At 37.0% G+C, this 20,006-nt stretch overlaps 1 protein-coding gene across 2 annotated transcripts in view; it reads left to right on the plus strand.

The window, feature by feature from the left end:
* The first annotated feature begins 637 nt into the window (after positions 1-637).
* NFXL1 (nuclear transcription factor, X-box binding like 1) overlaps positions 638-20,006 on the plus strand; it is a 44,175-nt gene continuing 24,806 nt past the window's right edge. Inside the window, exons 1-15 of one of the 2 annotated variants that reach the window (XR_001521126.2) lie at positions 638-962; positions 2,111-2,281; positions 2,618-2,727; positions 4,344-4,477; positions 5,928-6,106; positions 6,274-6,435; positions 6,541-6,641; positions 7,847-7,961; positions 8,279-8,403; positions 9,194-9,316; positions 10,751-10,841; positions 14,336-14,456; positions 15,092-15,248; positions 15,956-16,047; positions 16,512-16,533. Coding sequence is in view for 1 of the 2 variants with exons in the window: in XM_015625324.3 (XP_015480810.1) it covers positions 803-962; positions 2,111-2,281; positions 2,618-2,727; positions 4,344-4,477; positions 5,928-6,106; positions 6,274-6,435; positions 6,541-6,641; positions 7,847-7,961; positions 8,279-8,403; positions 9,194-9,316; positions 10,751-10,841; positions 14,336-14,456; positions 15,092-15,248; positions 15,956-16,047; positions 16,512-16,533 (1,863 nt within the window). In the remaining variant the exon portion in view is untranslated. The remainder of the gene's footprint in view (positions 963-2,110; positions 2,282-2,617; positions 2,728-4,343; positions 4,478-5,927; positions 6,107-6,273; positions 6,436-6,540; positions 6,642-7,846; positions 7,962-8,278; positions 8,404-9,193; positions 9,317-10,750; positions 10,842-14,335; positions 14,457-15,091; positions 15,249-15,955; positions 16,048-16,511; positions 16,534-20,006) is intronic. The other variant, XM_015625324.3, reaches the window with a different exon arrangement.

Genomic DNA, 20,006 nt, shown 5'->3' on the forward strand with positions numbered 1-20,006 from the left:
TCTGGATGTACTTCAGTGAAGTTTCGAAACAGGCTTTGTGATCTTTTAACACAAAGTATGTGTTCTACACTCCAGGAGCCATGAAGTTCTAGGAGTTACAGGAGCTATGAAGAAAATGTCTGCAAGAGCCGCATGCTGCAGGAGCGGCTGCCAGAAATTCACTCCTGAGAAAAGGAGGCTCAGGGGAGGGCCTTATCGCTGGATAAAACTACCTGAAGGGAAGCAGCAGTGAGGGGAGTGTGGTGTCTTCTCCGAACAAGAGACGACAGGAAAAGGTCCCAAATTGCTCCAGGAGAGATAAAATCAGTTTAGGTTAGTTAGATTAGTAACTAGGTTTCCTAGTTGCTAGGAAAAAAAATTCAGCCAAAACGGTTGTCAAGCACTGGAACAGGCTGCCCAGGGAAGTGGTGGAGTCACCATCCCTTGAGGCATTTAAAAGACCTATAGATGTGGCACTGGGGACATGGTTCAGTGGTGGAAGTGATAACGCTGGGTTAATGAAGGACTGGTTGATCTCACACCCTTCCCAACTCAGAACACTCCGTGACCCAGGGCCGGGGCAGCCCCGGCTCCGACCCCTGGCGGCTGAGGCGGTGCCCGCCGCCGGCCCGCCCGCCGCGCGGGGGGCGCCGGGAGCTGTAGTCGCGCTGCTGCGGGAGCACCGGCGGCCCCGCCGCCTCCACTGCCGGGCGGAGCGGCCGGGCTGGGCCGGGCGCAGTGCTCTCCGGGCCGCTGTGCCGGCGTGAGGGGGAGGCGGAGGGTCTGGTCCCACCGCCATCCTTCGCTTTTTGGCGAGGGACAAATGGAGGCTCAGTGGCGTCAGGGCGGCCGGGGCCGCGGCCGCACCAGGCCCGGGGACGAGCTCGCCGCTCGCTCTGGGGCGGCCGCCCGGCCCCCGGCCGCGAGGGGCCGCGGCGGTGTCCGTGCTGCGGCAGCGGGGACCATCGGCGAGGGGGCCAGCGGTGAGTGTCGCGTTCTGCCCTCTACCTGCGCTGCCGGGCCCCGGGCTGGGGAGCCGGCGGTGGCCCGGAGCCCTTGCAGGTGGCGAGGTCGGGGCTGTCCCCGGCATCTCGGGGATGGGACGCTGGCGGCCCCCGGCCCCTCTCCCGCGCTGCCTGGCTGTGTCGAGCCGGTGTTCGCCATGTGCCGTGTCCTGCCTGTAGGTTCCTGCCGGGGAGAAACGCGGAGGCCTCAGGCCGCGGCGAGGAGCGAAGAGTTAAGCCCTCGCCAGGGTACACCGTCTTCTTCTCGGAACAGACGGAGTAAAGTGTGAAGTAATGGATGAAACACCCGGTTTTTTTGGTTGGAAACAGCCAGGGGAGTTACTCGGTAGAGACAGGGTTAAGTGCGCTGGTCAGGGAAACACTTTGCTCCGGTCAGGGGAAGGTGCGGGCTTTCGGTGCGCGCCGCAGCTGTGAGTGCAAGCTCATCCTCGGGAAATCCACCAGAGAAGGGCCAAAGACAGAGCTCTTTTTAGTGGCAGCATAGGTTCTTAAGAGGAGCCTTAAAACTAAACTTGGCGAAACCCCGGTAAATATATTGGGGTGTAGTAATCTAAAAAGGAAAGGTAGTGATCTCCTGTGAAATAGCATGAACGTATTGCAATAGAGATTTGTTGAAAGTGAGGGAGATCAGTTAAAGTCATAATTTAAGAAATAACAGGTGCTGGAGAAATACCTATATGATATCTGCAAGTTATAACAACTGTAGATTTGTTATAAACAAAACTGCGTGTTGTGTTTTGTTTGTTTTTTTTCCTCATGCTGTGACAGTTGTGTTTGTGTTGGTTGTGTAGGGTTTTCTTAAGTGTCCTTTAAATAAAGCAGCATTATAGCTGCTTGTATTCTGGTATGTTAGGTTGGATTTGTCAGCAGTAATTGACAGAAAATAATTCCTGCTGTGAATTTTATAATACACAGTAAAGAAGTAAATACAGTTTACTTCTTCTGGTGTGGTATTTAAAATGTAGTGATGTAATATTCATAGAAATATAAAATCAGCAAACTCTTTAAAAAGAGTTAAAAGAACTGTTGAAAATATGTAGAACTGAATGTGATGTTTACAATTAGCTATCATGGTATTAATAATCATTAGTATTTTCTTTTAATAGAATTATCTTCACTGAAGAAATTTGATGAAATTAAGAAAGCTAATCAGGCTGCAGCAAAAAAGCTAATTGAAGACCAATTAAGCTCTTCATCTGAAGATGATGATGAAGATGCTGAAGTGAAACAAGGGAAGATTTTGGATAAAACATTTACCATTTACACCAGTCAAACTGGTAATGTTTTGATTTTTTTCATTTATTGACTTTTATTTTGGTATGAAAGCATAAGCAATGCAGTATCACTGTGTATTAGAATTTTACTGTAATTGGAGGGAAGGCACTGTATCATGATGTCTTACATTAAAAATATTTTTTCTCATCAGTGCATGCTGGCTGTACTTCTTGGGTTTTTTTGTGCAGAAGTAATGGTATAGCTGTAAACTGTCTTAAGTATGGCTTTTTAAATAATACGTTTTATTCAGAGAATAAATACTTTTGTCGTGGTCTCAACATGTACAAAATAACAGATGAAATGTTACTGATTCCTTTAAAAATCTTTGTCCATTAAAGATGGCGATGCAAGTGAACTGGAACGTACGAGGCAGTACATGAATGAGGCTTTTCAGTCAGGGGCCATGACATGTCTCATCTGCATTGCTTCAGTTAAAAGGAACCAAGCTGTAAGTACTTTACAGTAATCTTTTAGAGCAAAACAAATCTAACTGCCTGAATAACTTGTATTATATTATTGAGGGTATTTTTGGGATTGATAGCTTTAAAATGGTGAAAGTAGTAAATGCAAACTTGGTATCTTTGGATTTTGAAACACTGGAAGACATAAGTGGTTATATGTGTAGCTGGTAATCAGAATATGCCTCTTTTGGTCATATGTTTGTTATCATAGTATAAAATAGCTATTTTTAAGTTTTAGGTAGTAGCAGGTGACAAAGATAAGTGCTTGAATGCCAGTGCTTGCAATTGTGTATTCAATAAGCTATGGAGTAGCAAAGCAAAACATTAAATACTAGAAAGATATATTATTGTTAGATTTAAAGCAGGGAAGCTAAGATAAACTTTGCTGCCCTCAGTGCTGATCAGGTAAAAAAGAAGTGTGTTTCAGAAAAGTTTGTCCTGTTTCATATAGGTATGTTTTATATGGGAGAGATTTCAGGACAAATATTTTTTCCTTTTTTTGTTAAAGGTATGTCAATCAAAAACATGTTTGTAACTGTATGTTTAGCATTAAAAAGAAAAGTAGTGCAGAAAATATTTTAATTTCTTAGGATAGATATACACACACTATAAGTACCCAATGAAGCTGTAGTCAGTAACTGCTTTTGAAAAAGAAATACAATATATTTTGTATGAATTCTTAACATATTTAATCCATAGTCTTTCAGACCTTAATGAATATTTTTAGGTTGACATTTGAAGTTCTTTGGCTCTTGATAGAGTTAATCTTATATCAGCAGAAGTGAGGTATTTCAGTAACTTGAAAGCCTTTTTTAACTCAGTGGTTTGCTAATTATCTTGAATCTGTATCATTTCAGGCAAGTCTGTTTATGTTATGTCTCCTGCTTAGCTTTAGTTTTGGGAAGTTAGTTACCATAGTTCTAGAAACTTAGTCATTGGCACTGTCCTCTCTAAGGTAAATGGGGAAAGTCTCTGTATTTTCACAGTAGTATTTCATAACATTGTCTTAAGTTATTAAAAAAAAAATTAGTTAAAATTTTGTTTTGTACTTTTCTTACCAAGTTGTTACAGTTTTGGGTATAGCCAAAGTCATCTTTATGGTTCTAGGTGGAAGGGAATAAGGGAGAGTGGCACAAACTGGGCCTTGGCAGGTGCAGATTGGATACTAGGACAGTGGTAGGACAGTTGGAGTAGCTTGCTCAGAATGGTTGTGGAGTCCCCATCTCTCGGGACTTTCCAACTTTGCTAGGAAAAGCTGTGTCTGAACAGAGCTAAGCTGGCAATAGTCCTTCTTTGGGCATCAATTTGTGCTACATGACCTCCAACAACGTGTTTAAATCAACATTTATCTGATTATCTGAGTATTTTGGGCTCTGTCAGCCCTAGCAAAAACTTTCCACAGGAGTTGGAAAAAAGATTATAAGTATGAATCTATAACAGTAAAACTTTCTATAATTGATCTAACAGGGGTATAATCTATCTTTGAAAAGCCATTTTTAAAGGGAGAAATAACAAGCTTATATTCCTTTAGGTATTATAGATGTTCATCATTGGAAACAGAAACCTCATTTAAAGCAATTGACACTTGGTGTCTGCCCTTTAGGTCTGGAGCTGTTGTGGATGTTTTTGTATATTTCATCTGGTGTGTATCCAAAAGTGGGCCAAGGACAGCCTCTTCCTTGTATCTTCTCCTTTGACGGATGATGATTTTGGGAAGAAAGATTATCCCTGGCCATGGTGAGCTCCTCATAGTACATTTACAAAGATTTCTGTGGGCAAAACATTCCAACTGATGTTAATTTAGAAGTTATACTTGTACATCATGTGCACACACAAAAAAAAAAGGGTTTAAAAGACTGACTTTTCTATTGATTTTTAAAATTATTTTTAAGTTTCGTTAACGCAATTCAGAAAAATTTCACAGTGATATTAAAACCTTGCTGCATCTAATTTATTTTAACCTCTGAGAAGGTAACTTATCTGTAATGTGTCTCAGCTTCTGACATTCATTTCTGAAAGGCTTTACATATTTTTCATTTTTGAAGTTGATACCATGAAAAAAGTTTAACAAATATTGTCAAATAGCAAGATGCAGGGATTTACTTATTTTTTTGTCTCAGTATAATCCAAACATTAAATCAGGTCTTGCAGTTTTCCTTGAGATGCTATAAAGAAGAAAGTAATAATGTGGCTGCATTAATAGAATTTCCTAAGCAGGTTTGTTTAGGAAATAATGTGTCAGTTTTTGGCTGGCAGCATCTCAATTGATAATGCCTCTTCTACTATGAACTTATTTTGTTTTTAAACATAATGTTTAGGATGAGAGAAAATTCCAGGCAAACGGTATTTTATTTTACATTTAAGAACATGCTGAAACTATGCTATCACTAGATAGCATTGACAAATGGTTCATGGTCTGTAATATATTGTATCAGGGCAAATTGATGTTTTAGTTGATAAAAATGAGTGCATAGGTCTTTCAAATTCTATTCTTCTCTGAGGGGGACCTTCTTGTCTGTTGTCTTTTCCCAATGTAGCCAGCAATGTGAATTGCTTTATTTCTTCTTCCTTCTGTTGCCTCCCTTTTCCAAGGCTTGAATGGGGCCTGTTGGACATGTGGCACTTTATAAATTGCAGGCCTCTAGTGCCTGGGTACCTTTAGCAATAATGAATTTTTTCATTTCTATCAACATCAAGGGTGAAAAATGAAGGCGTACATCTTGAATCTAAAATTTTTCAGATTAAGTTCTAATTCTTACACATGATTTTAATTGCATTGCTAAACTTTGTTTTACATGGCTAATATTCTGCTACTAGTAAACCCCTTATTTTTTTAATTGGTTCTATTTAAGTAGGGTAACTGTTGCATAGATTCTTTTTAGCTTGACATAAAAATTGTTCTGATTTTTACTGTGCTTTTTGTCTATATATATTTATAGAGAAAAGAAATTGCATTAACAGGACAGTACCTTAGATGTTCTAATTAATGTACTGTAAAATCTGACCTATGGAAAGACCTTTATTCTGTGTTACTGAATATTCCTGTTATTCACTATGATAGTTGTGAAAATGTTAATTGGCAGCATTGAAACAGTCTTGGGAAGCCAAAATGATAAAAACTACTTTTTTTTTTTTTAACTGTTTTAAAAAGTTGCTTTTGTTTTCACTTCTTTTTCTCTTGTTGTAGTCCAAAGTGTAGGTTTGAATACAAACGCTCTGAAACTCCCAGTAAGTATTACTGTTACTGTGGAAAAGTGGAGAATCCAACAGTGGACCCATGGCTGGTGCCTCACTCTTGTGGTCAAATATGTGAGAGGGAATTCAAACCTTCCTGTGGTCATAAATGTTTGCTGCTTTGTCATCCAGGTAAATCCTTTGTGTTTCTTGGTGGTATGACCTCTGTTTAGGTACCTGTTACACAGTTCAACTTAACATCTGTTAAATATATTTAAAATTCTCAGAGTAAAAAAGATGTAGTCAAAGCTGCATTTGCTGAATGGTCATTAGCAAGATAAAATTTTTCCTGTCATTAGGACCATGTCCACCTTGCCCAAAGATGGTCACAACAACCTGTCACTGTAAGAAAGCCAAACCAGTGCCCCGAAGGTGCAGTGCCAAGGAGTGGTCTTGCCGCCTCCCGTGTGGACGAACATTGCTGTGTGGACAACATGCCTGTGAGAGTCCCTGTCATGCAGGTAGAGCAACCTTTTTAAATTTCAGAGCAGTAGTTGATTCTGTTCTTAAGATACATCATTCTTCTGCAATTCCTACTCTCAGTGTCACTTTGCAATTACATACAGGAGATTGTCAGCCTTGTCCACGTGTCAGTGAACAGCGGTGTATCTGTGGGAGACAAATGGCAGAGAGGCTTTGTGCAAGTCCTCAGTGGCAGTGTGATCAGGTATGTTGAAGCTATCCCCCATAAACAGATTTCTCACCTTTATAAAATCTGATTGCTTGGTGTATTAAAGATTGGAAAAATGTATTCAGTAAGAAAAAAACCCCATCTTTTAACTTTTGAAAGTGTAATCAAAAATATAAGCAGCATTGTTTGAGAAGAGATTTAATTGGTGGCTCCGTTAATTTTTTATGGTAGTTAAAATATTACTTTTTTGGAATTGTGTTAGGGTTATTCTAGCAGAGAATTTAACTTTTTATGCTCTTTTTCTTGTACTTGAGGTTTAAATTTCAACTGTTGTCTTCAGAAATAAGAATGAAACCACAGCTTAGTAGACAAAAGTTTCGTGCTTATTTTTAGGACTTTAGCAGAATGAAAGCTTTGTGATTAATTCTTTGAAGTATATTTGCAGCCTGTTCTTAAGATCAAGGCTATGGATTGACAGACTGGAAAATATAAAAATAATTTAAAAAATTAAGTGGTGGGGAGGAGGCAGCATCAGGAGGTACGTGGGCATTCTGATCCCAGTGAGAAAGGTACTTGATCTCTGTGAAGTATCAATTAAAATGCAGTTTATTTCAGATAACACTGTAAAGAAAAAGAATATAATCTAAAGACTAGTATGTCCCTTTAGATCTCTGGAACTGTGAGCTGTGCAGTATTGAACGGGCTGTGATAGATGTGCAGCATGCAGTGCAGATCCCATTTTGGTTGTTGACGGTATTGTAGGATCTTACTACAAGAAAGCATCCTTGATCATAATTTCTACAGTCAGACAGAAAGGGTGTTCAGATAAGAACTTCTTGCTGCACTTTTAGATAAAGGCAAGGACATGGAGATAACCTAATCTCTGGTACCAAGTAGGGGCTGCTTCCAATCTCTTCTGCTGCAATAAGTTTATCCTGTGGCCAGAGGGTTTGTGCAGCATGATGCAGGCCTGATGGCTGAGCTGCATGTGCAGCACAGCACAGACCTGCGACTACTCAGGTTTTCTGAATCTCTAACTCCTCACTGTATTGTGGTCTTCCAGGCAGAATCACTAAAGGGACGTTCAGTTTTATTTAGTGAAGTCATCAAATACAACATTTATGAACAAAATTCAGAAAAAGTGAAATTCCATCCAGAAGCATCTCACTCCTGCTTTTTACCTTTGGCTTGCTATGTAGTTCTATTACACTGTATTCACTTGGCTTCTCTGAATTTCTCAGGTGTGTGGGAAATGTTTGCCATGTGGTAATCACACATGTGAACAAGTTTGTCATGCTGGTCCCTGTGGAGACTGTCCTCGTTCTGGGAAAAGGTCCTGTCCATGTGGAAAAACAAGTAAGCTACGTTTTTTGGTTTTATAGTGATAAATTGAATAAAAAATCCTCCAGTCTTTCACTGTCAGTAGTTTAGGCTAATTCTGCAGGGCAGGGTCTGTAGTAGTTCTTACAGTAATATACCATGACAGTATATTAACATTTTTTGCATAGTTTTCAAAGCTTTATTTAGCTAGCACCAGGGTTTAATTTGTGATCTGAATAACTAAGTAATTCTAAAGAAGCTTTTAAAAAAACAAAAGACAACTGTCATTTGAGCTTATTATACATTGCATTTTTTTCCTAAATATTTACTTGTACTTCTCTCTCTTCATCTAGAGTTTACATTGCCTTGTACAGAAGATGTGCCCACCTGTGGTGATAGTTGTGACAAAGTTCTGGAATGTGGCATCCATAAATGTTCACAGCGCTGTCATCGGGGTCCCTGTGAAATATGCAGACAGGTTAATCTTACTTTATCAGGTTCACATTTTGTTTGGGCTCTTAAACTATGTGCCTCAAACAGTGCAAGTCACCTAAGGAAAATGAAATCATATCTCTCACAAAATCAGTGACTTTGTTTATTAAAAGCAACATGTTCTTTCATAATTTCCCTCCCACCCCAGCTCTGTGTATGTAGTTGAGCATTGTGTTGAGTTGAGGCTCTACCTGTGGATGAGTGAATTGCTTTGGCTTAGTTTTGTTTTGTTTTTTAAAATTATTATGCCCTAAAAGACACTTATTTTTTTTCCCCATCTTTTCTAGCTTCCTTCTGGCATTGTCTTTCTATGATATTCCTTCATTAGTGAGATCGAAGGTGGTCTAACATAACACTATTTTCTTCTTTGTAAGAAAATTAAGTTTTACTGTGTTCTAGATATTTCTGGAGCTTCTGTGATCTGGCCTACAAGGCCATTGCTCTTTCAGGTCTCAGAGCTGAACCAGCTTTGGCTACAAAGTCTAGGTGATAGTAGTCATCACATGACAGCCATGATGAAGGTCAGATAAACCTGCTCATTTACTTCTTAAATTATCTGCATACACTAAGGGTGAATATACTTTAATGTGCAGCAGAGGTAGTTTTTTTGTATTAATTTTTTTTGCAGTTACTGTCTTGCATGACACACTTGCATTGTTTATGCAGTGTAATGTTACTTTTCCTTGAACTTTCCTTTACAGATAGTAGTAGAACATTTTATTTTCCTTTTTCTTGTGTTAAAAACACCATATTTTTTTCCCTGTCTTGCTGCCCAGGAGGTTGAAAAGCAGTGTCGCTGTGGGAAGCACACGAAGCGTATGCCGTGCCATAAGCCATATCTGTGTGAGACAAAGTGTACTAAAATCCGTGATTGTCAGAAGCACCAGTGCCGGAGGAAAGTAAGTGCCCAGAGACAATCTTTCTCAATTGCATTGTTTAGCTTACTTTTAAAAAAAATCTAGATAAAATCACATCAATTTGTTGCTCCATATCAAGTTATTGTGTAGAAAGAGTTTTCTTCTGTAACACTGAAACTAGTTTTCAGTGCACCAGAATTCTCTGAAAAGGATGACATGAAGTAAAATTAAATGGCCTTATAAACAGGGAGGAGATTTTCACAACTCTGCAGTTCCTGAAGGCAGTTTTACTTTCAGATTCTTGAGTAGTCACTGATGCATTCTGCAGTAGTGAAATCAATTTATGTATTCTGCAGTAGTTAAATCAATTTATTTCCCTACTTTGTAGGAAGAGCTGGGAATCATGTATAGCTTGTATATAGCTATATTATATATATATATAATATATATTCATATGTATATAATATAAATTTATTATATATAAAAATATATTATTACATATATTATTTATATATATATATATTTATATATTATGTATAGAGCTGTATTTTTGACAGCCCAGCATTCCATCCCACCTTCTTCTAATACACAGCAGTACAAGCAGCAGTGGTCTGACAGTTGGGAATTGGAGTTTTGTTTCCTTTCTTATTTGAAGTCAAATGGAATGATTGATACTCAGAAGTACCTTTCCAGTTAATTCATTCAAGAGAACCTGAAAATTGCCTGCTATTTCTGAATTAGTACATTGTGAAAGTTGGACTACTTAACACAAATAGGCATGAAAAAAAACAGTTTTACTCTTAGGTATTTTTGAATATTATTGTTGTAGTGAATCTGTTTTATGTGAAAAGATCACAAAACAAGTAGATGCAATCTTGACACCTCCATGATGAAAAATCCAAGTTTCTTGTTGGAAGGAGGGTACCTTTCAAGTTAATAGACAAGATGATATTCCCTCCTGATACAGCATCCACTGATGTGATGGTTTTGTGAAATGTTCTGATTCTTTCATGTTGCCAATTTACTTCAGAATAGAGAATAGATAACTGGTTTTGAAGTTATCTGCCTTTACTACAGAGGTAAAAGGTGTATAAAAAATGTGGTTAGCAACATTTTTGTGCTGGCGACAATATAGTATAAAAGTGGAAGAAATTGCAGATTCATGAGGTCAACTGTTAGATGTCCTATCTTCTGAAATTATTTGGGATTAAAATATTATAATATTTTGAAATTTTAAATATTCTTATGCATTTTTGAAGCCCTCTGCCTTTTTAGTGTGTTGAAATGATGCGTTCAAATCTGTGTTTTCTTGTTATTTTGTAATTCAAAATTTTTCTGGAATGAGTTGGAGAAAATTTGACTAACGTGCACTGACATTTTTTTAAATAAGTATTGAAAAATGAGAGTAGAAGAAGGAAAGTGTATACCAGAAATTTATGTTTCCAGTTACTAGACTTCATGGGCTTTTTTTAATAGTGCTGTTCTGGAAACTGTCCACCTTGTGATCAAGTCTGTGGGCGGACTCTCGGCTGCAGAAATCACAAATGTCCTTCAGGCTGCCACAGAGGTAAGAAAAGTGAAGAATCCCTGTAGTGATGGAATATTGTTTATTTTTGCCAAATTTCATGCTTGCGTGACTGTATATGATGCTTAAAGAATTCTCTCCATTGTTGCATGTGGGCTTTTTGTGGGGCCAGTGTGTTTGAAAGTGCTGGTTATAATTTAAGGACTTACTCAGTGGTAACCTAACCTGAGTTTTCACCTGGTGATTTTGCTTAATACTTTTCCTCTGAAATTGCCCTTGTCTCCTTTCCAGCTGTGCAATTCAAAAGCCATCACTTAACTTCCTTTTCCCAATAATTCTTTTCACTGAATATACATAACAAAGTCCAAATGCATACAGAAAATGAGTGCTGCTGATTGAGTCTGGATGGTTTTAAAAAATCCTAGAATGCAACACGTGGTACAAATGGGCTTGAAAAAAAATATGATGGAGTTTGAATGTGTATTGGTATCCTACTGGTAAAAGAAGCAGTTGACAATTTGTTACTGACTATAAGAAGGATAACAACAAAGTTTGCTTCTGTTTCCAGAGACTTTGGGTATAAAGATGCTGGAAATGGGCAAAATTACTTGGCAGATTGATTTGACATTTGCTTAGTAGGGGGTTAAATTGAAATGACTCAAAAATTGTCTGCCCTCTCAGCAGTTGTCCCTGTAGAAGCTGCTGCCCTGCTGAAACAGCAGCCAAGTAGCCCCTGTAATTTCCCTTAGTTCTCTAAGGAAGTATAAATTGCAATGACTCAGGAAATAAATCACAACTTGTTCAGCCTGTCTTCCTTCTGAGGCAATGACTTTTAGAAGGAGAGGACAGGTAAATGTGGAAGTTCTGTCTGTTAACTTGCTATTAAATCTGTCACCACAAACTATAAGTTTGTTTTTTCTCTGTATACTATGCCCCTTTTTCTCTTTCCCTTTCCTTTCTTCTCCATCCCCTGTAGCTCTATAAAATCTTGGAAATACATAATTTTTTGTGTATTGTCAGAAGCAAACTGGTAACATTGCTTTTCCACATTAGTTTGTGTGATAACTAAATCCTAGAAGAAAATTCTGATTGAAAACTCAAGAGCTAATGCTGTATTACAGGATAAACTTTGATGTTGAGTAATTTTTTATATTTCATGCTGCTTGTATTTTACAGTCTGGCTAAAAGTGACAAAGATTTCTAATGATTAACGTGAAAACAATAAAGCAATGTCTGTAAGAAAACAAAAGTGATCTTTGAGAATGTAAATATCAAATATATATATTTTGAAGAGTAACTTATCAAAAGAGCATAATTGTCTATTTACTAACTAAAGTTGCATATAATTAAGGTACTAATGACACTGGATGAGAAATTTATTTTCTTTTCTAAATTCTCTGTGTTTTGACAAAATAGAGTCTAATACAGTTTGTAATATCTTCACAAATTTTTAAAAGTATTCCTAAAATAGGCAATTATTTTAATTTTCAAATATTTATATTCATGTGTTTATCCCTATATATTAATATTTTAATAGCTACTAAAAGTTATGATTAATTGTTTTATCTTTAGTATGTAATACCAGGTCAGGGTAATTTTCCTATGAGCTGTCAGATTGCAGTGACCACTGATATTAAAGGAAATAGATGCCTCCTAGAAAATAACTTCTCTGATGGGGTCCTTTAAAACACACCAAATCTCAAATTTTTAGAGGTTGTTGATAATAAACACTTGGCCTTTAGCAAAACTCCCTGAAAAAGGGTAACTTAATCTATTCTGTTTGTGATTTGGGTTTTTTTGCTGTTTCTTAAATATTTATCATGCTTGCTGAAATTTACAGTTTGTTGCTGGGGAATAGAAATGTTTTGTTTCCTACTGCAGTACATTATAGTACTTGATTTGAGAACTATGTACTGTCACTTTATCTTCAGGCTCTCTGAATCTCTCATCTCTGCCTTTTTGTATTTTTGAGAATATAGTCAGTCACCTTCCTTAATAGGATATTTAAGTGAATTGTAGATATATTAGCCACTCTGGGTAGGATAGCTTTAGACATTCAATGTATTTCGCAAAAGTAGCTGGACAAGCTTGAAAAGTGTGCCCTTGGGAATCTCATGAGGTTTAACAGCCAGGGGCAAGGTGCTGCACCTGGGTTGGGGCAATCCCTGGTATCAACACAGGCTGGGGGATGAGCAGACCCAGAGCAGCCCTGTTGAGAAGGACTTGGGGGTGATGTGAAAGGTTGGACATGACCCAGCCATGGGCACTCCCAGCCCAGAGAGCCAAACGTGTCCTGGGCTGCATCCAGAGCAGCGTGGGCAGCAGGGCCAGGGAGGGGATTCTGCCCCTCTGCTCTGCTGAGACCCCACCTGCAGGGCTGCACCAGCTCTGGGGTCCCAGCACAGGAAGGACATGGACCTGCTGGAGCAAGTCCAGAGAAAGGCCACTGAGATAATGAGAGGTACGGAGCACCTCTCCTGTGAGGAAAGGAGGTTATTCAACCTGGAGAAGACTGGCAGCCTCCCAGTACCTAAAGCAGCCTGCAGGAAAGATGAAGGGGGATTTTTTACAAGGGCGATAGCAGAACACTGCAAGGTAGTGGCAGGACAAGGAGGAAGGGCTTAAATGAAAAGAGGCTGTGTTTAGATTAGGTACTAGGAAGAGAATTTTTACTATGAGAATGGTGAAGCATTGGAACAGGTTCCCCAGAAGAATTTTGAATGCTCCATCCCTGGCACCGTTTGAGGCTGCGTTGGATGGGGCTTTGAGCAGTATGGTGTAGTGAAAGGTGGCCTTGCGTATGGCAGGGGGTTTGGATCTAAATCATCTTTAAGATCTCTTGCAACCCAAATGATTCTATGTTTCTGTGCGTGCTGAACGTTATATTGTTACTTAATTTACTTTGCAATGTAAAGAATGTAGTGCTTCCAACCTTTTGTCTTCAGCAGCCTTTTGCCAGTGAGGCATCTGCCTGTTCGAATGCTGCTTTTCAGATCCTGCTAAAAAGTCAGAATTGCTTACAATTTTTTGCTGTCAATAACTTTGGTTGATTTCTTTAAATTTTTAAAATGCAACATGATTAGTAAGCTAAAATCCCATGTCTTTGCTTTTTTAAATAAGATGCATATTCTAGCTGTTTAATTACTCAATAATAAAACTTAGCAGTTGGCACTTGGTGAAGAAATGGTGTGGGAGAGTTATAAATTAAAACATAGATATTTTACAGATACAGTTTTTAAAATGCAGCAGATTAGTAACATTACTAACTTAATAGAAATGGAGGATGTTTTCAAGGAAGCATTCATTATGCATAGGCTGAACATTAATATCATACAAAATCTACCAAACTTTATTGTACCAGTTTTTCAATGTCCCTTTTTGAACTTAGGTGAAAGATGACATTTCATCATAGGTGCGTAAGACTGAAATACGAATAGAAAACATCTAAGGGTTGTGTCATCCAAATGACTTTTTTAAAATGTAGAGGCAGGTTATTTCTGACTTGCTTGTTATATTGTTAATATATTTATTTTTAGGTAGTTGTAATCCATGTCCGGAGACTGTGGATGTGAAATGCAATTGTGGAAAAACTGTAATTAAAGTGCCGTGTGGCAGAGAGCGTACCATCAAACCTCCCAAATGCAAGCAGCTCTGCAGGTCAGTATATAAAATGTCTGTTTTCTGTTCTTAAGTGGAGTTTAAAGTGTCCTTAAAGAAAGTAGTAAAATATACCTTGAAAGGCAGAAATTGTTCTATATGTAGTTGCAGTTATTGCTTCTCAGTCTTCTGTATCCTTGACAGTGCAGGTGGAGATTAGCACCTAAAAGATACCTCTCTTAACACTGAGACGCCATGAACAGCTTGTCTGCTTCATGGGGGAGGTTCTGCCTTACCAAGCTCTTCCAACTGTAGTCCAGTTCATTTCTTCAAGTCATCTGTGGGATGTTTTGATGTACTGCAGTGAGGTAGTTTATCTAGAAAACTTCACTAGCAAGAGGAAAAAGAAAATTTTATGCTGGGGTGTAGCAAGATTACATTAGTGCAGAGTAGAATTAGGACTGAAAATGCTGTTTGAATATGTAAACCAAACTTAATTTTTAATTTTATTTAGAATTCCTCTCAAATTTTATTGTGATGTTAACTACCTGCTGAAGGTGAGAAGTAAACTTATTTAAAAAAAAACACTAACAACTTGTTCATTTGAATTCTTTCTATGTTGAACATACTTGCCCAATGACTGTAACTTCATATTTCTTGCTGTCATATTGATTCATTCTTGGATTTTACTTCAGTCGGCCACCTACCTGTCACCATTCTACCCAGGAGAAACACTATTGTCACTTTGGGCGGTGCCCTCCATGTCGACAGCCCTGCCAGAAAACCTTAACGTGTGGTCATTTGTGCCCTGTTTCCTGCCATGATGAAGCACTTGTGAAGCAAACTGGCTTAGTAAGTAAACAGTGAAAAATGGTGTATTCTTTGTGTTCAGAACAAGAGCATCAGTTTGACCTGAATCTTCTGTTTTGAGGCTTTTGGAGTTCAGAGTAAACACGTAATCAGGCACAGAGGTACCTGTACTGCTCAGCATGATGCTAAGTGGTTCTACCTCCTTTGTTGCAAGCGAAGTAATTCTGTAATACATAATTGAATTGCTCAAAAAGATTCTTGTTGGAGTTGTATTAAAAACATTTAATTTCAGGTTTAAACAATTGCTTTTAACATAAGAGCAAAAAGTAAGTTTTAAGTCTGATACTTACAAAACCAAATTTTGCACAAGTTGGAAGTCAGAAATTGGCAATTTTTAACATGACACGTGCTATGCTTTATGTATTGGTAATTGAACTAGCTTACTAATTGAAATATTTTTACCTTTATTATCTGGTTAGAAATGTTTTATAGGTCTTTTTAATTTGGTGTGGTGCTTAATTTTTACCACTAGGAGCCACGGGACTTAATTATCCTATTCCTAACCAGGCTAAGGATAAAACTGTAATTTTTTTTGTCTGTATGGGATGTGGAGATTTCCATTAGTAAAAAGCTAGTTACTAGAAAGTGAATTTCTTGGAATTTGAAATGCTTTAGATGTTGCATTTATTTATGGTCAAGCAGATAGTTCTGTTTGTGTTTTGTATTCAACTAGTGTCTTTTGCTCTCAGCATCAGTCTGCAGGGCCTTGGGAACAGCCATCTGAGCCAGCCTTCATACAGACTGCATTACCGTGCCCTCCCTGTGAGGTTCCTATACCAGTGTAAGTATTAAAATAAAAAATAAGCCAAATTAAAAAAGAGTTTTTATATGGGGAGATAAATTCTCAGACACAAAGTAACTATCAGGGATATTTTTTTGTTTTAAATAACTCTTCTTCAGACTAGATCTTTGAAATAACTGAAAAATATGATGTATTAGTAGAGACAAAGAAGATGCTATTTGGAACAAAAGCAGGTCACTGTCTAAAAAGTAACTGATTTCATATACAACTACAATTAATTTGCAAATGAAAAAAACCCAGATTTTTGTTATAAAAAACAGCAATCCAAACTGTTGAAAAGGAGGCACTGAGCTGCATAGATGGGTGATTTTCTTAGTTTACATTTTTAAGATATAGATTGCACTAATTTTTGTGTGTTGTAAACTGTCATTGTTTTAAGTCCTGTAAACAAATATGCATTTTATAAATCTCTGATTTTTTTTATTTTTTTTATTTTTTAACAGGGAGTGTCTTGGACAGCATGAGGTGAGTCATGAGAACTGCCCTGTGAAATATGGAAAATATCTTATTTTGTCAGTCTGCAAAACAAAAGGTATTAAAAAGAAATAGTGGAATTTTAAAATATATTTTAAAATCAGTGAAGTACTTTAACAACAGCTTACATATCAGAGGGTATTTTAGTTCCTTTCTGAAGAACTTACAACTATTTGTCTTTGTAGAATTCATGGTCAGAAATTTAAACTCATTATTTACATAGCTCTTGTGTTTTCTTGCAGGTGTTTAAATTGTGTTTAAATGTTTTTCAGTGGTCTTTTTGTTAAATATTCATACTTTTTCCCTGCCTCATTCTATAGTTAATATTCTCTCTCTGTCACACACTCTTGAGTTCTATGAACTACTGTGTATATTTTAAAAGGATAAGGAACGTAATGACATACAGGAAAATTCTCATGTGACTTGGATCTAAGCAAACATGGATGAAATCAGACAGTATAGTGGAGACTTCTTTAGTGTTAGTTACTAACTTGTCTTTCTGGTATGTAGCCTTCTCTAATTTTAGATGAAGTCACTGTCTATTTTGGCTTACATGAGAAGAGAATCTAATTGATGATTAAATAGCTGTCATCATTATTCACAATTTCTAAAAGTTATGAAATTTATGGCAAGTCTTTTTTCTTGATTTCAAAAGATGATTGCTAAACTATTTAAATTTAAAATTTAAATATTAACTTTAAATTTAATAATTTAATAAACTATTAAATATTAATTAAATATTAACTATTTAAATTTAAAAAACTCTTTTGCTGTTATGGCTTTGTCTGCTGGTATGTCTGGTATAAATTCACAATCAAAGCCTAACAATATTATAAAAAACCACTAGGATCATTTTAAGCAAGTAAAAAATATTGAAGATACCTATTTTTTATTTTTTCTCTGACCTTTATTAATAATCTCTTTTTATGTGTTGTAAAGGTGGCTTGATTATGTTGTGGTGACATCTTCATGTGTTGTCACCAACATTCCTGTAGGTGCAGTCTGGTTGGGCAGCACATTTGTGAACCCATCCCAGCTGGGAAAGCAGCTTTTCTGTAAAGCTGTTTTGCAGCTTGACAGTCGCTGAAGAAAAGCGTATCCTGAAAGTGGGTGAAAAGAACAACAGAGCTTGTCTGTTGCTGAAAGAGATGGGCTTTGCTTTGTTTTTCCACAGTAAAACTTATATGTGTATTAGCCAGTTTTTTATTGAGTCAGTGACATGGTTTTTGATAGGACATACCATATCTCACCTGAACTGCCATGAATTTATATATAAACGTAATGCAAGCTGTGGTCAATAGACCCAGTCTATAACGTGATCTAGACAATTTGGTCCTGTTCAGATGTACATGGCTGTGAAGTTTGTCCGTCCCCATAGCAGAAGGACAGTATCGCTACTCTTACTAGAGAAAATAGTAACAATTACTACACGTTTATTACTACTTGTTTCAGAATAATTAAAAAATATTTCATTTTCTGTCGCATCCTAGTCTTAGCAAAATCATTCAGTGGCTTTGGGTCATGTTTTATTTATGGATTTGCATATAAAATAAGGAGAAATCTCCATGTGTCTACAGCTGATTTTATTTAGATTTGTCAATGCTACATGGTACTGTAGATGAACTGTTACGTCTCTCAGCCAGCAGTGGGTGGTGCCACCTTCCTGCTGAAGTGCAGCAGTTCCTTGAGTGAAATTGTCTCCTATTCTTGGAGATTTTGGTAGAAGTTATGGAAGAGTGATTCATTAAGGCCTGTGGGAAGTGTATTTTATTTGCAGTGGATTTTCTGCTCACTGTACATTTTTGTGTTGTTCTGAGATCTCTGGAAAGAAAAAAAACAAACATGTAATGTATGTTCACTGTTTGGCAGCCACATTGGTTCTTAACACATAATCTCAGCTCAAATTAATTTACTTTTGTTAATAAGAGAAAATATAGGTATTTATGAATGCTTTCCTCCAGTAGAAGTCTCCAGCCCCTGAGGGGATTTTCACTGGGAAATGGGAACTGTTCACAAGTGACAAAAGTAGTAGCAAGTTTCTTCAGCAAAATTTTGCTGTGAGTAGGTGCTTATTGCTGTACTGTGCTACTACTTACGCTGGATTGTTGTTGTGCCTCCTATAATGGAAGATATATAAAAAAGAAAGAAACGAGGAATGAAGCAAGCTATAAAGTCTTCTTGTATTTTATCAGGATGCCTGCTGACAATGTGTAGAATAGAGAATAGAAAAAAAACACCTTAGGACTGTATAACAAGCAAATCTACAGTCTAAGTTTTTAATATTGGATAGTAATTTTAATTTGTGTAGATATTGAAACTGTTTGTTTGTAGGGGGTGTTGTGTGTGGGTTTGTTGTTTCTCTTTTTTAATTTCTCTTTGGTGTTTAATTTAGGAAGTATTTTTAAGGGATTGATTTAGTTTGAGCTCTTACATGTTCTGGCATTTAGAATAAGCAATTTATCACTTAAGAAGAGACTTAAAATTACTTTTCTGATAATGTAATTATACAAAATCTGTGCTTAGTGGAAGTATGATTATTCATGATGTTTAAGCTAAAAGAACATTTCTTTCAGCTGAAGTCTATGGCCTTTTCTTAAATAATTTTACATATATTTAGAAAAATAAATAACTCATTCTTCCATTTGTAAATTCTTAAAAGTAGCTCTCAATTTTGTTTCAGTTTGTGTGTCAGAAAAACCACCTATCAACAGTTGGTGCCATCCCAAAAAAGAAATTTTGATGTTCTAGCTTTTTTTAACTGTTACATACCTTGGAATTTCATAGCAGTAGTACACATATGCTCTTTTAAAATCTTCTAAAATTAACTACTTCTAAATCTCTTTTTATGGGAAACATTAATTAAAGCTGATACAAAGTAAATGAAGATGAAGACGGAAATCTTTACTGACTATTATATCAATTTATCTACTGTATATAATTTTCTTCTAGTTGTTTCATTTCATTAAATTTTTTAGAGGAAGGAAAATGCTCAGTTTTTCTTCCTTCTAAATATCCTGTATTAGGCTTTAGGCTTTCTGTCCTGGGCATATCATTGAACTCTCATCTTGGTTTGTTTTTTTTTTCTAAATTTTATTTTGCTGGTTGGTTTTTGTTTTTTATTTTCTTTTGGCAGGAATTTAATGGTATGTTTTAGTATTCTGAGTGGGTTTTAGTTCTGGTTTTAGTTTAGTGGGTTTAGTTCTGGTTCATTCATACGAGGAATGAATACTCTGCCTCTAAGTAAAATTTTATGTAAAACTTGATGAGAATCATTTTTATGGCTAAACACCTTATAAGGGTTTCCAAAATTTCCTTGCCTCATTGATTTTTACTTTCATATTCCTTATCTGTTAATTGCTTTTATGCATTTTGGAGATTTCATGGAAAGCTTCTGAAAGTTGTCATGACCCTTTCCCGTTCCCTTTCCCGTTCCCTTTCCCGTTCCCTTTCCCGTTCCCTTTCCC

The sequence above is a fragment of the Parus major genome, chromosome 4, assembly GCF_001522545.3.
Source record: "Parus major isolate Abel chromosome 4, Parus_major1.1, whole genome shotgun sequence".
Taxonomy (NCBI): domain Eukaryota; kingdom Metazoa; phylum Chordata; class Aves; order Passeriformes; family Paridae; genus Parus; species Parus major.